Source organism: Phocoena phocoena, chromosome X, assembly GCF_963924675.1.
Source record: "Phocoena phocoena chromosome X, mPhoPho1.1, whole genome shotgun sequence".
NCBI lineage: Eukaryota > Metazoa > Chordata > Mammalia > Artiodactyla > Phocoenidae > Phocoena > Phocoena phocoena.
In genome coordinates this window covers 21,061,918-21,079,124 of record NC_089240.1, presented here as the reverse complement: position 1 = coordinate 21,079,124, position 17,207 = coordinate 21,061,918, and the positions used below count along the sequence as shown (strand labels likewise).

Below are 17,207 nucleotides of genomic sequence, written 5' to 3'. Positions count from 1 at the left end.
CACAAAGGGTGCTGATTAGAATGGAGCAGCATCCACTTGGAAGAAGGCATCGAGCCACTGGAATAGGCAGAAATGCACTTCAACATTTTAATCGATATTTTGGAGAAGATAAAAGAGGGAAGGCTAATCACAGCATCAGATCTGTAGAAGCCAAAAAGCTGGGTGCACGGCAGAACCAGTATCCAAAATATCCACAATGGGACAGTGATGGGCTGAGCACAGCAAAGGGAGACTTCACAGGGTTCACTGGAAGGAGGGAGACTTCACAGGGTTCACTGGAAGGTCTCTGCCCCAGAGAGTGCTGGTTGGCCCCCAATACTCAGTCTACTTTTTTTTTTTTTTTTTTTTTTTTAAGTAACGAAATAAGCTATTACCTCCATGTGACTAATTTCTGGTCCGTGAAATGTACGGAGTGTTGGGTGGGAGTTCTGGGAAGGCTGCTTGAAGAACTGACTTGGCTGGGAAGTGCATCCTTTTGACCCTTCAACCTTTTCTCTGTCTTGTAGCCTGTGATGGCTTGAAGGAGCTTGTGCAGTCACCTTGGACCACACTGTGACCTTGAGGGTGGAAGCCCGGCACTGCTGATGACACTGTTGAGCCATATCTATAGCAATCCACACCTGGCTTTCTGTCACACGATAAAAAAATTCATGTTTCTTAGGTAGTGAATTAAATGTCTATTCTGTTTAAGCCACTGTTACTTTTGGTCTCCATTTTCCTCAGCTCAGTACATTTCCTATCTGTTATGAGTTGAATTATGTCCCTAAAAAGATATATTGAGGTCCTCACCCCCAGCACCTGTGGATGTGGCCTTATTTGGAAATAGGTCTTGGCAGAGAAAATCAAGTTAAGGTGAGGTCATACTGGATTACAGTGGGCCCTAATCCAGTATGACTGGTGTCCTTATAAGACGAAAAGAGACACACTGGGAGGAGGCCACGTGACTGTGGTAGCAGAGACTGCAGTGACGTATTTACAGGCAAAAGAACGCCAGGGATTACCAGAAGCTAGAAGAGGCAAGGAATGATTTTCCCCTACAGGTTTCAGAGGGAGAGTTCCCTATGGTGCCTGTATATCAGACTTCTAGCTAGCTTCCAGAACCATGAAACAGGAAATTTCTGTTGTTTTAAGCCACTCAGTTTGAGGTACTTCATTACAGCAGCCCTAGGAAACTAATATAGTACTAATGGAGTCTTACATTACGTAAAAATAAACCACTTGGGTCTCAGAAAACCTGATAAGGCATGGCTTAGCAATTGTATGTGTCGAGAAATTATTATCTGTTTGAGCATATGAAACACTCAAAATGAATCAATGCTGTGAATATGGATACCAAGAACGTTAATGCAACCCTAAAAAGACTTCAAAGAAATGTACTACCTAGAAAAGTTGGCAGTGGCAGGTTTATTCTGCTCCATACTAGTGCTAGTGAGAGCTCACCAAGTGCTGCATGCAACTTTTCTGAAAGCAAAGCACTAAAGAAATGATTGAAGATCTAGGAATACTTGGCCTAGCAGGGGAAAGCTTAGGAAGACAGCTACCTTCCAATATCTAAAAGGTTCTCAGAAAACAGGCAGAGAGTAGGTGCTTACTGAAGGCAAGAACAGAGGAAGGAGCAGTCTAGCTTTGTGTAATACCATTCAACTGAACTAGGACCAACAAGGGAGGCACAGGACACAAATGTAGGTCAAATGTAAGACCTATCTAGCTAATGAAAATAAAATAAACTTTAAAAGTATGTTGAATGAAGCAACCCAAGTGTCCATCAACAGATAAATGGATGAATATATTGTGGTATACCTATCCAATGGACTATTATTTGGCCATAAAAAGGAATGAAGCACTGCCACAGGTTACAACATGGATGAACCTCAGAAACAAAGCCAGACACACAATGTCACACGCTCTATGGTTCCATTTATATAAAATATCCAACCTAGGTAAATCCATAGAGACAGAAAGCAGATTAGTGGTTTCCAGGGGCTGAAAGAAGGGGAGGAATGGGGCGTGACTGCTTAATAGGTACGGGGTTTTCTTTCGGGAAAATGAAAATGTTTTGGAACTAGATAGAGGTAGTGATCACACAACACTGTGAATGCAGCAGTACTAAGTGCCACTGCATTATTCACTTTAAGATGGTTAATTTTGTCGTGTGAATTTCACCTCGATACTTTTTTAAAAAATGAAAAAAAGTATATTGAAAAGGAAGGCTAGCATCTGCTCAGGCTAAGCAAATCTGCATGTAGAATCTAGCAAACTCTGCATCAGAAAACAAGCACAGGAAAATCAGAGCAGAGAACTCCAAAAGGCCCTTCGTGGTAAAAACCCGTCATCTACTGGAGGGTAACCCATGACTAGATACAGATGTTTAAGACTTTCCATCACAGTCCCAAGGTTCTCTTCCTGTACAGCTTATGATTACTGCCTTAAGAGACCACAACTATCTTCATGTTTTCAACTTATGCAGAAACAAGACACTGTCCCACGTAGCCTGGCAACATTTGCACTGTCTCTAACCTACTTTTTAAATCAATAATCCGTCAGCCACAGCCATTTTGAAATTGCAACACACAATGATCACAAGTTCAGTATTTCCCTTCTCCCTTAAAGGCCAGAGTCCTATATGGTACCAATGTTCCGTTACAAAAGATTTTAACAATTTTACAACTGAGGATAATGTGAGACACACTAGGGGTGTCCCACAGTAGGACTAGAAGTCATTTCAGTGCCTTCCTCATGAGGGGTCTTCAAGAAATTTTGTCGAACAAACTAAACTCCGCCACAGGGCTCCTGCCCCCGACAGCGTCACAAGTAAATGTTTTCTTATCAAGTATGGATTCAAGTATGGCAATGTTAGTGAGGAAAAGTTTAACTTGGTTTGAAATCTTAGTTCGATTAAGGAAAAACCAAAACAAACAAACTAACGCTTTCTTTTTGGTGAATTACATAATACAGGATCCCCTGGGGGTTCAGCTCACTAGCCATACAGACTTGGCCACCTTAAGAAGTAAAAAACCACATCCTTAAAATAAATATATATTAAGATAATTATTCTCTACTTGGGTAAGTCTTGTCTCTATCGTCAGTGTGAAAAAGGGTTCTATTCACTTAGCAACTTACACATATACTGGAGTTTTCATTCCTGTATTTATCTGCACTGCCTATGTGCAGAGGATGCCAGAGAGTATATTCCTAATAACCAGCAATTTGTATACTGTTAAATTGCCGTGAACCTGAAAAAACTTAACTGATTTTTTTAAGGTATCTGAGAAGACAGACATGTCTAAAACCCTGAGAACAAAACCATCCCAGCTTTCTTTCTTGTAACACTGGTAAGAGGAGCCAGAAAAAGAGCCAGCTCTCATACCCCAAGTCAATTCTGTAAAGTACTCAAGCCAACTGCAACTCAGGGCTAAAGGAGAGATTTATCATGTGAGGATGAGACTGGCACAGTAAGAGCCAAGTACTTTACCATCAAACTTGACAACATATTTAAAGTCCCCACTAGTCAAACATTAGGAAAGTCTGCTGATTTTGTCCATGTGGATATTCACAAATGCCTATTTTTGCCCACAGACATCAATTTTACATAATCCATGTAATGCTAAACTATTTTTACAAATAAGGAAGTGTCCTGTTCGTTGCTATGTCCCTAGTCCCTAGCAAAGTGCCTAGGATATAGTAGGGGTTTAATAAACTATTATTAAATGAAAGTAACGTATGACTGAGACACAGCAACCCAGAACTTAAGACCCAGTTAAGCATAATCCTGCAAAATAGACCCTTTGGAAAACCCTGTGGTAATTACAATGATCCTGTCCATCGCACTACTGATTTTGGAGCTACCTTGGAACTATCTCTAAAAAGATGCAGCTTTTTCCTCCTACTAGGAAAGCCCAGGAACATCATAAATAGAATTAAGAGATTCCCCACTCATTACCAGCAACTGAAAATGGACTGCAAAAGAGTGGGCTGAGTCCCACCGTCAAGGTCCCTGTGAGGAATGGCGAAGAGCAGTATCACCAACCAGGATGCTCTGAACCTCCAGTTATTCCAGACGGTCATGTTCTGAGCAGCAACATGGCCTGAGCAGCTAAGCTAGGAAAGCTTTTCCCTGGGAAGAGTAGTTGATAACCTTGGTAAATGCCTGCCTAACATGCTCCCATCTTGAGGACAAGAAAATGAAGGGAAAAAATACTTCAAAATGCATGTGTTCGTTCACTCATTTAAAAAAGGGTCATAAATAATAAAAGATAACCTGATGTATTAAAGCACTACCAGTAACATCATCGGCATTTACTGGAAAGTTACCGATCTACTAGCTGCACACTTTCCTTTCACTTTCTCTCACCAGGAATGGAATCCTAAGACCGGCTGACTTTCTAAGAAGTAATTCAGTTTTCACTGAACTTGACCTGATGAGCTAGATGCTTAAAAAGTCTCAAAGGCAGCATCGGTTCATGAAGCAAGGTGATTCCCCTGGAGTGTACAACTGGATTGATGAGTCACACTAAATATATATACTTTTGCTTTCTTTTCGCGCCTGCTGATGCACATCTTAGGATGAGACTGACGTAAAAAGAATTCGCTATAACAGCTAATTCTCACTTATGTGTTCCATATTTTTTTAAAAATCTACATCCTACTTTGCTAATTACCAAAGATATACTAAATAAGGCAAGGAACATTTTATACCTATCAAATTAGTTAAAAATAAATTAACGATAATGCCCAAATGCTGCAAAGGCAGTGGTAAAACTGGTACTTAAGTTGAGATAATCCATTAAGAAAGTAATGTGGCAACATGAATCATGTCCGCATTGTATTTATGCACTTAGATATGTACTGTTGATAAGAAATATTTGGAATAATAAATAATTTAAGCAGGAAAACATTCATCACAATTTTCTAGTAAAGGGATAGCGAAATTGCCTAAAATGTCCAATGAGAGGAATGGTTAAATTTGTGTTTAAAAGTTTTGGTACTGAAAATTAACTAGCAACAGAGACAGATGCTCGGAAAAAGACAAACATGATACAAAAAGTGTATCTTCATTATGACTGAAACCACATAAAAAATACACATGGATATGCAAAAGAACAAGGGTATACACAACAATGGTGGTAGCCCTTTGTAGTTCTTGACTTCTCGTTAAATTTTGTGAAATGATATATTATCTTACAATTAAAATAAAAACCCATGAGAACTTTAAAATATTTTTCTAAAACTAGCCTGTGTATCAACCCTTTTCAGTGAAAAGATCTGAAGATAAAATCTGGTTGTAAAACTGGCCTATGAGTTAAAAAATAAGTAAATAACAAGTTCCCTATTCTTACTCTCTTCGCACCCAGATCCTTACAAATCCTTGGACCAGATAAATTTGGAAAGTGAGGCATATTACAGTCCTGTATTGGTGAGGCAGACTTCACATTATCATTTTACAGGTTCCAGGACAATCTACAATAAGTCCTGTTTAACCTTGGCCAGCCCAGAGTTGGCTAGAAGCACTTGATCACAAAACCCTCTTTGCCTGGAAGACCTTCAAACACTCCTCTCCGCACAGTTTGGGAAATGCTGCTTGGGTCCATGATGCTCAGAGGGGGCGACAGAGGGAAGGCATCTTAATTACCAGTAAGGTGCTTCCAGACTATGTGCTCCCCAGATGGGAGTCACCAACGAGAGACTGCCTTATCCCTCAGGTGTATGTACTAAGGACGAGAAAACGCTTGAGAACTACTCCTCTGTGCTGCTACTTAGAAACAATGGAATCCCATACAAATCAAATAAGCCCTTTTTGGTATAGGTTTGGGAGGTTTTCTGGCCCCTGCAAAAGGGGTTCTGATCCAGTCCAAAGGTAACATAACAGCAGTTTCTACAAAGGAAAGTTATCTATTCTCTGTAATTAAGAAGTGGCAACCAAAGATATGAGTAACCCATGTGGGAACCAGTCAGCTTCTCTTTTAGATATAAATATATACTGTTCATGATGTGAAAAATAAAGCATGTATCTTTTTGAAGTCTGGATATTTTCTTAAATACATGTGTGCAGGGTGTCACCACAGGGCATATACCAAATATCGACTTCCCAGAGCTAAGGGAGGAGCAAGCTCCCCCCAACACACACAGACAGACAGACACACACACACACACACACGCACACACGCAGACACACACACACTTCTTGAGCATGATACGACCGTCACCTCTGGTCGAAGTGTAGCTTTCATGCAGACTTGGCAAAGAGGTCCATTTCGGGAGAACTGAAGGGGAAGGTGCCGAGTTCGATTTCGACATGTTGGCTCCTCACAAATCAACCAGCCCTGGAGAGACAAAGGATGCTTCAGTCCTATCACCGCCATCAACTAATACAAATAAGAACCATATCGTGATCAAGATAGACTCACTGTGATCAAGGTAGACTCATTTCATTCAAACCCTCCTTAGAGATTCTGAAATAGCTCTCTACCCTTCTTTCCTGACGTGTTAATTTGATCTATGCCCCAAACATAAAAGTTAGGAAACTCATAAAGTTAAAAAAAAAAAAAAACAAATCACATGAGACGTTATTTTCTTTACTTAAAAGAAATCCCCAACCCCACCGAATACATCAAAACCTCCAAATAAAAACTCGTATGATTACATGCAGAATGTAAACTGATGGGTTTACAGGAAATTATAATCTAAATAGGAAAGCAAGGTCTAAAAGCTTTACACAAAGCCTAAAAGCAATTCACTATGGGCTGGCTTTAAGAAGCAAGTTGTATGGTACCAACTAAAACAACACAGAGAAGGGAGGGATTCATGTAGCTTCTACCTATCTGAGACATATAACTACTACCATACCAAAATACCCTGAACTAGAAAAGAGAATCAGTGGTTCTGAGTCATAGGCAACTGTTTGTTCCAATTCCTAGGGCTATTACCACATTTTCTTGATTTGAGGACATGGTTTTATTCACATTTTAATGTTTCTGAAACACAGACACCTTTACAAGTGACATGTATTTATGTTTCCTCCAAAAAAGCTGTTAAGAGCGCAGCTCACAATCGATGGCCCCTCAGAATTAAAGACACAAGATACTTTGCTTCAGCCTGTTCTAGGTATGGGGGAGACAGAGGGATTGTGGGGCTGACAGCAGCAGCTGGTAATACATTTTAAATGTAGCCTATAAAACTGAACATGAGACTAGTTTTTTCTTGAAGTATCAACTTAGGCATATTAATAAAGGAAACAGTAGCATTCAAGGAAACCATGTATGAAAAATGCAGGACTGAACCACCCCTTCATCATTCATTTGGGTTTGTGACACTATTTGCTACCTGAGGCTTTACACACTTGCGAATATCTATCAGTTAATATTCACAACCATAGCTGTAATTCATTCAATTCTTAACAAAAAATTTTAAAAAGCAAGCAGATAGGTCAATTACCATGTTTTGAGACAATAAAGTATTAAGTACCAGAATACAACCCAGAAGTTAAAATTATTTTTTAATTTTTAAAATATAATGTTCAAAAGCTACAGTTCTTTTCAGATGTTTTTGAAACTTGATTCCATCAATTTACGACAACTTCATGACTCACCAGGTGAGCTGCCAACCAGGGAGATGCTAAATTGTCACCTCACCTGTTTCTAAAGCAAACACCCAACTCTATCTCTGACAGAGTTACTAACTAAATGTCCTTTCAAATCATATAGAAAACAGATAATATAATTTGTCTAGACTTCCTACCAGTTATAATTAACATTAAAGAGGTCTTTTCTTCTTTGTCACCTCTCTATTCAGTACTTATTTGGGTTTGTTTGTACTTACTATCTGTTAATCTCCCTTTACAAATGACAACAATAACTAGTGCTATTATGCATGGAAATTAAACATGCTGATAACTGTGTGAAGGGAACTGGGGCTGAAAAAAAAATATGAGAAGCCTATAACTCTTTATGCCTCTTGTTTTATTTTGATAATTAAGCTTTTGGTCTTGGCGTATTTTAAATAAAACTCTTCTATGGGGGAAAGAGGCCCTAATCATATTCAATATATGCTTTGCTTCCATTCAGTTTTGTCAAGTACATTTGGTTAACCCTTTGTTCCCCCAGCAAATATTGACTGACTGTGCTAAATATACCTTTCAAGGAACATTTGAGCTGCTAAAAATAAATATGCCAGGCCTTTGAAAATATTCCATGATGGCGCAAATCTTACGTTACAAGATCTCACAGTGCATTTTGCCTCTCATAGGTGATAAGAACAAAGCAAAAGAAAACACTAACGTTGTATAAATTCCCTTTGAATTACCACTCACAAGGACAAAATTAAACTTATTTTCATCTCCAATTTGGGAAATAACATGCCGCCCAAAGGTACATTGCCAAGTCAGTGGAAGGAAAAAAAATTTAATAATGTGTAGTTCTTTGGAAGCCCAACCTATAAAAACGTTTGGCTTTTAATAAAAAACCCCAGAACCACTCTAAGGATGTCTGCCATCCAAATATGTCATTTTATTATGCAATGCCACATTGTCATAACCAAGAGTAATACGGTCATTAAGTTTTCCGATGGCTACTTTAACCATGTTTATAAGTAGAGGGTTCAAAAGAGGTGACTGCTGGCCTGTCCAATAGCAAAGCAAACCTTTACCAAAACATGCAAAACTCTATCACCTGTTGCTTTAGTCTCAGCATCACTAATTCCTTGAAATCACTGTGTATGAAATTGTGTCAAATGCTGATTGGTTCTGATTGCTAAATTATATTTCTGAGGCCTCAACGAAAATGGTTTCTGTCTGCACATGCTAAAAAGGGATCGATTTCCACTTGTAACTGAGGTGTTCTTGGTAGCTGCACCTTAAACACAAACTGCTATTCATTTGTGTACATCTGTATTTTTAGAAGGATGCACACACAGAAATCACCCACACCCGGAAATGTGGTGCATAGGAGGCATTCAAAAATATCTTTTGAAGAAAATAAATGAATAAAATAGAAGCAATAAAATAAAAATGCACAGGAGCAGATTTATGGAAAACAAGGAAAGGGTCTAAAATTCACAGGAGAAAAAAACTTCACAGTAGTTTTCATACTCTGGAATCAAATATATGATGGGTCTTTCTCCCATTCCCAATCAGTTACCAAATCTGTCCGCTGGCCTTATAGTCCCATTATCACCAACCTCACTCAAGCCCAGACCTCAAAACTGAACTACTATGGTAGCTCATGCCTGGTTTCCCTGACTCCATGCTCTCCCACATCCAATGCACAGACTTGCCGAGTGTAGCTGCCCAAGGCCTCTCCACTCCCATCCCCCAATGGTACACCTTCCATAGAGGATAAGAACACATGCTATGGTCCCATTCCTCCTTTCTCATCATTCTCTTATGCCAGCTCTTCCCCCCACAGTGGTGGTTTTCTCACTGTCCTCACCACTTTTTGCCTGTTGCCAACTCCTCGTCTCTGCTCATGCTGTATAACCTCTGCCTAAAATGCCCATTCCTTGAGCATCAACTTCTATTCCTCTCCCGTAAAATTTTCCCAGCCCTCAGGAACTTCTCCCTCTAGCCCAGCTGCTACTGAGCACACTCTGCTTTGCACTCTCCTGGAACCATCTTATTTTACCTCCCTAACTGGATGGTCAGGCCCTCAGGGAATGACCCACTTTGGATCTGGTAGTGTCCCACCCAATATCAAGCACAAGCATTCACACTCAATCAAGAAAACCGAGCTGAGGTTATGAAAAGGTTATGCACTTCAGTGTGGTCTCTCCCCTCCCATTTATTAATAGGTAATTTTGTATAAAGTTGCCAAACCTCTCTCTAAGCCTCAGTTTCCTCGTCTATAAAACAGGAGGTAATAATATTTACCCTGTTAGAGTTGTTATATAAGAAAGCCCACACAAATGTTCAGTAAATGTCAAATACTGTTATTATCCTCCATATGCCTCCGGTACTGGGGAATGTCAGTGCTGTACTTACAGCTGACAATGCATTATTCAAAATGCACTATTCTAACCAGGAAAGAACCTGGTCAGTTTCTGCCTGGTGTTATCCCAAAATGGAGAACTTAGGGATAACCCGTAAGATTAGGTGGAGCTGCTTCTCAATTTGATTGCAAAATAGTACAACTATGCAGAAGTGCTTTATTTTGGGATTTACAGAGATTTTCAAGAGACAACACGACACAGTACTGCAGTGACGTATGATTTAAACTGTAATGGCTCTCCAGGATTGCAGTGACAGGGTTACAGGGCGAGGTCTGCCAGCATGCGTGCTGTTACAGAGTTCATCGTATCATTACTATTTTTCTATAATGGCCATTAACTGCTCCTCTCCCCAAACTATATGCACTTTGAGAATACCAGACACTCTTTTCACCCAAAACCATTTATAAATGTTCTGGGGTTCCCGTGCAGTCACATTTTTCTGTCACAGAATTATCCCCAGTGTAAAACGGGTCTTCTTATAGACAGTGCACAGTATGGGCCCACAGCTGCTTTTGAAGAATGACATGTTGTGATTTGGGATTTCCAGAAATATCAAAAAACAAATTGCTTTCTGACCCACATTTGCACCCAAAACTGGGAGAAAATTTTCCTAAGATCTCCAGGGGAAGTTTTAGCAGGAACATAATTTTGCTTTTAAAGTTAAATCTTCTACACCGCAGCATGCTGGCATGTCAAAGAGTGATTATTAAGTCTCAGAGAGGTGCCAGGGTAGGAGACGAAAGAGCAAATCAGGAAAGATACACACATAAACTAGCTATTCACCAAAGTTAATACAAAAATATTTTTAACAAAATTATCAAACAAAACAAGTGGAAAGTGCCTCGTCGGTCAATGTTAAGAATTTTAAATATTATTAAAATTGATTTTTAAAGTAAGACATCTCTTTAAGTGAACAGTCACATGTCATTTCATCCAAGTTATTTGAAACTTATTGATCTTATCATCTGTGCAAGGACCAGACTCTGCCATCAGTTTGCTGAAAAGATAATGGAGCACTCCCAAACTGTTATGATAGGTTAGATGCAAACAGTGGTCCTCATTTAGACACAGAGAATAGCACTACAAGTGGAAAAATTCCAACCTCAGCAATTGTATATTACAGGATAAATTAGCAAGTTGTTCTGCTTTGCCTCGCATCAAATTCAATACCCTAGCCTTGTTATTTTAATTTGCAATCAGAAGCTGAGCATCAGAAGATGTACCTGAGGTACATTAAAGAGCCCCACGCAAGCCATCTTCTCCTGCTATACTGTGAGCAGAGAAAGCCAACAATTACCAGCAATTTTATTTTACCACTGTAGGACAATACTAGAACAGTTAAAACTGTCTCCGTACAAGCAACCAGGGAAAATATACTTGAAATGACTTTATACGGAAAATTACATTTTGGGGGAAAAAGTTCAATGGAGGACATGTATCTTTCTGTATGGGCAGCTAAAATCTCTCCTAGTATATTCAAGCCTATTCTATAAAATACTCTCCCTATTCATCCAACTCAAAAGCAAGCTACATTCTTAGGCTGTAATAGGTCACAACTAAGTACACAATACCTTGCTTCAGGAATAATTTTGCTTTGTCTGTCAATTGTCAACAAAGCACAAAGAGCTCATGCAACCCAGCCATGTACTGTGGATGACAGAGATCTAACAAAATACAAATAGTAAGAATACAAGATTTCTGAGCCGCCCTGTTTTCACTTTACGCGAGGAACTGAAAGCATTTTCCTCTCCACATTCCATTAATCTCTATTGTATTACAAATCTTTTCATAAAAGACTCTTTTTTCCCCCTACGTGAAGCTACAAGTGACTTGGGGATGTAATATTCCAACCATGATGAATGTCCGACTTTCCAACATGAATGGTTATAAATGGATGTGTCAGTTAAGGCATACAGTCATTTCAACAAGGAAAAAAGAAAGAATCAAATGGAATGAGATGGAAAAATGGCTACTCTGATGCTCACATTAATATTTTAGTGATGAGCCCTCTAAGAAAAATTGTTCATTACTTCCAACACGGCTCCGGCCTCTCAACTCCTCGCTCTTGAAAAAACATCAACTTAGGTATGTATACATACTAACAAATAAACTTCAAAAGTTAACTCAAGGCTTAGTTTCATCAATATGTACACAGAAAAAAAGACTGGAAGGAAATACTCTAAAAAGCCATCCGTGGTTATCTCTAGGTAGTTTCTTCTGTTTCTGTATTTTGTAAAATTTCTACAAGTGTATATTGTTTTTTAATCAGAAAACTGTTATTAAATGGGGGGTGGGGGAAGAGACAGTTTTGCCAAGAGTGTTCAATATAAGTGAATTACTAACACATCTGAAAAATATTTTGAGCTTTAACATGTGTTTGGTTGTTTCCAAAATGATTTTTCAGAGAATGGGCTTATGGGAAAAAAAGGCACATAAAAAACATTTTCTTAAAAATTTTTTTTTACTCTCAGAAATTTCAAGAGTAGGTCGATTTAAGCACATAAGCAGTTTCCAAATAGAAAGTGGCAGGGCATGCATTATTAGTATTACAATCATACATGAAATTAAGCTACTCACTAAAATGCACACAGCCTTCTATGGAATATGATTTGATCTCCAAGGGTAGGTAATAAATCAGTTTTAAAGAGAGGTGCTTTGTTCCTCAGGCCTCTTCTCCTGTCTTTATTCCGTGTACGAATGGATCAGCTTAGATGTCCAGGGTAGGGATCAAATAAAAAATTCAATCAGGAGGGCATGCCTAGAAACTTATTACTAGCAGAGCTTCTTTTCTTTGCTCAAGTCTAGCTAAAAGTAATTTTTATTGTTCGTTTGTTTCCAGGCTATTTATCGGCATGGTTTAATACGATATACCTTTGGGTACTGAACAACAAATGTTCAAACTGAACTATCTATGCAGTTGCCTCAAAGGGCATCTTAAAATCAGAATGGACTTCAAACCATCACCAGGCAGTGTTTGTTCATTTAACTTTAATTATTTTCTCCTTGAGAATGGTACTAATGAAACTGAATATCTTTCATGGTTTCGAAGGACCGTCTGAATAGTCTGTAAACAGAACTAAGGGTAGACGAGAGATCTGGCTGAGCCAGGGGGTTGCTAGGTGATGTAGAATGTAAACCCACAAACTTGTTAAGGTTTGCTTTGCTTTCATGCCACTTTCACACACTCTCAAAAGTTTTGAGAATTGATTTTTCAGGTGGCCATTAAAAAAAAAAGAAGAGAACCCCCCCCCTCCGAAATACTCCCCCAAACGCTCTGCCAGATTCGGAAGAGTTGAAATCCATCTGACCTTTGGCTGTAACCTGGGAAACTTTTGCTTTTACGTAAATGTAGGATCGTGTACTTTATGAATGCCATCACCAAAGAAGCAAATCCACAAAAGTGGATTTCCAAATTTCAAAACGACATGTCTAATCTTTTCTTATTCAACTTGGAATAAAATAAAGATTTCTTTCCAGAAAAAAAAACCTGTGACCACAGCTTAGAGGGATTTGGGGCACAAAACCCACAACCCCATGGCAAATACCTCAGCACAGATTACCGTCGTGACAGACCTCTCGGTTTAGCCCCTGGAGGCTCTCTTCTGGCCTATACACCAGGTCTCACTGCCTGTAAGGCTTCTCCCTGCCGCCCCTCCCCCAAGCTCCTTTTTAAGTAGCTGATCAGAGATTGTCCAGTAAGAGCACTTTATTAGATCATCAGGCAGAGGGGTTCACAAGTACTGAGAGCAATGGGCTCAAATGCGGCACATCAGTTTTAATAGACCAGGGGCTACTAGTAAACTGCAGATACTGCTGAGAACTTTCCATGCACTGAACTCTTGAAAAAGCACCGTCTCTCCAGCTTAAATGCAGCTGCCTCTTTCAATGCCGCAAATGGGTAAATTTGACAAAAAAGCCACCATTAAGACTACATGAAAGGCTCAAGACAACATCCTTTCAATGCTTTGTACTTCAGTAATCAGATGTACTTACTCACCCCCTCCCCCAAACCCGATCAAGAACTATTTCTGAATGGTAGGAAATAATTCCACTTTGTACATCTTTTAGTTAATCAAGACTTTCTATTCAGCAATTTGACCTTTTGTTCAAAACAGGATTATCAGTTTTTTCGCCAGTTACCAAGGGCGACTCGCATGGTGAACATAATTGCAATAATTTGCAAAACACCATGGCAACCCACATTACAACTAGGTAAATACTGGGCTTTTGTGCTACATTGTTATTTTCAGAGATGCTGAAGTCAAAGAACGAATGACAAATGAACACAAAATTTATATTTGCTTTGTCTCAAAAGAGAAGAAAATTGATAACAAGAATTGGGGGGAAACGGACTACAGCTGTAATTTCTAACTTGATTAATTAGGATGGTAACAGTCCTTAACAGTATATTCAACAAACAGCCCTGACTTCTTCTCTCCACCCACCTCTCTCTATACCACTACCAGTATCCACCCCCATCCCAGACAAATTTTTTCAGCTTGGAGAACAAACATCCCCCATTTGCTCTTTTCTTCAACTTAATGGAATCCTTAATTGCAGAATATTGTTCTCCTGCTCTTCACCGCAATGAAAACGGAGAGAAAGGAGGAGAGTGCCAGGGCAGACAGGGAGCTACAGTCATTTTTTTCCTGCCTCTTTTGGACACCCCAGGCCCAATGATGAGACGGCATTTTTCTGGTATCAGCAGCTGTTTCGTAGCAGACAATAAAGTAAAAACTATTTAGCTTTGCAGAAAAGCCACTTCTTTCCTCTTGGCAATACAAGGTAAGTCTACACGGCGAGATGAAGTTTCATAATTTAAATGCCAGAACGTAAGATGAGAAAATAATGATAATAAAAAAAATACATTTTTCCTGTAAAGAAATTATTAACTGTGGTTCTGTCCAAAAAGCTGTTGAAATGCATGTGTTGGCTATCTGGGGAAGATGTTTGACAATACCACCCGTGTGCTGAAAGCCACTTTATACTCAGAGAGCCCAATTCACAAAACAATTTAAAAACAGAAACTCAGTACTCAGAAATTAACACAGAAATCAAAATCATATTCTTTGTAAACATGGTCTGGAAAATAGTATTATCATCCCTTCTGTAATAAATGTGACGATTAGGAAAGTTATATCAGAATTGTTTTACTTAGGTATGAAAGGCAGGTTCTACTTTATAGTAAAGGAGCAGTTTTTTCTAAGAGGCACAAATTCTGCTGTAACACCTAGCTTTTTGGAAATTATCAAAATTGACTTTCCCATGTAAAATGTAATGTTTGGGAACGAGAAAAGAAAAATACACAGAAAGGGTTTACAGAAGTTATACAGCCGAGATCGCGAAAAACAAGAAGCACCAGATACACTCTCAACACAGCCCAGCCTGCTTTCCTCCATCTGCTGATTACAAGGCAGAGCAAAAGCAGTCTCTCAAATGATCTGCATATACAGTCCTCCTAACTTTTGAAAAATCAAATGAACGTGATACTGTAATGGGTCCATTTTTATTTCGTCAGGTCTGAAAACTCCCAGATAGATTTCTAAGATTCAGCTTAGAGAGATCACAATATAACATTCTTCAGAATATGCCTCTGAAATTACAGATACTGTGATTTCTCCTGATAAGTAAAAATCGAAAGAATGTGACACGTTAACTCCTTCTCAGTCAGTGACAACCTCTTTACACTTGGAAAATATATTTTATTTTCTGGCTTAGTTCATTCTGAATTTACCATACCTATATTCAATGCATTCCTACCTAAAGCCCAAACGTTAAGAGGAAATGGATTCTTCAATGCCAAATGATAAAGGGTTCAACAAGCTGTATTTTTTGATCAAACAGACTTGACGACAGATCATAAAGTGGGCCTAAAATCGTCATGACACTTGAACTTATAGCTAAGAAACCCTGTTTATAAATGAAATATTTTAGAATCTATCTGGAATTTCTTCACTTATAATATTTTACTTAGTATACTTGTTCCCTCCTGTCCCAACCTTTTGTAGCTTCTATGGCTTTTGTGGTTCCTGTGGGGTTTTTTTCCCTTTTCTCCTCTTTTTTTTCTTCTTTTTTCTCAACTGGATAGGATGCTTCTTGACTTCTATTTGTGAACTGCAACATCCAACCCTCTATAACGCCAATAAATTACTCAAATCAAGAATGGCAAATACCAAGCAGGTGGACTGCATTCCATCTCCAACTCCATCCCCACAGGCGATATAGGATGAAAACTGGTACTCAAAATGAAACCCACCTCTGCTATCCCTGCCCTGAATCCTGCTTGCTCTAGAATTCTCAACTCCGGCTGCACAGTGGAATCACTAGGGGAACATTACAAAACAGATTGCTGGGCGCCACCCCGGAGTTTCTGACTCAGTCGGTCTTGGGGGGGGTGCCTGAGAATGTGCATCTCTAACAAGCTCCCAGGAGATACTACTGCTGCTGCTGGTCCCAGGACCACGCTTTGGGAACCACCAGTCTGGGGTATAGAATGGGCATCAGGATTTTAAAAATCTCCCCGAGTGATTCCAATGTGTGGCTCTGGCTGAGATTCACTGTCTGTGTGATTCTCATTCTCTACTGTTCTAAGGGAACTACTGGTTATTATCTTCGGAAGAATGAAGTTTATAAACGGAACTGTACTAAAAAACTCCGCCCTCTCAACTCTTTCTCCTTCAACATTTACTCTTTCTTTAGATACTATTGATGTGATTCTCTCTTTTACTCTTTCGAAGTTCTCCATGTGCCATTAGAATTCTTAGCAAAGCCTCATACTGGACGTAATTCTATTAGAACTGACCAATTCCTACCTGGTTTATAACATGTATGTAGCTTAGTAACATTCTTCCCTTAAACAAACCAATAAACAAACCCTTACTCTAGCACTGACAATACAGTCCCTACGATATGAAGTGCGCTTCACTTAGGAACACAGAATTTTAAGAGTGCTGGTGAAAATTGTGTCTCTGAAAGCAAGTGCAATTCCATTTTTGACTTTGACAAGTAATATGAAATATATTTGAACCCTAAATTTTAAAGTTGGAAGGAACTTTAGAGCTCTAGTCTAATCCTTCACATTCTATCTGAAGAAAATGAGGCCCAGGAAAAAGTAGACTCCTTGTACGCTGTCACAGCAATAAGCTGCAGGGCCACCTGGGTCTCTGAACTTCTAGTCCAGTGCTCTTTGCTCTCTGTACCTACTCTGCTTAGTCCATGAGCCAAGAGCC

General features: G+C 39.2%; 1 protein-coding gene across 3 annotated transcripts in view; it reads right to left on the bottom strand.

Annotated features, from left to right (window-relative positions):
- Positions 1-17,207, bottom strand: part of POLA1 (DNA polymerase alpha 1, catalytic subunit) — a 306,641-nt gene that overhangs the window by 95,407 nt on the left and 194,027 nt on the right. For all 3 annotated transcript variants that reach the window (XM_065900491.1, XM_065900493.1, XM_065900494.1), the window contains one exon: positions 6,204-6,320. In XM_065900491.1, the coding sequence (XP_065756563.1) occupies positions 6,204-6,320 (117 nt within the window). The remainder of the gene's footprint in view (positions 1-6,203; positions 6,321-17,207) is intronic.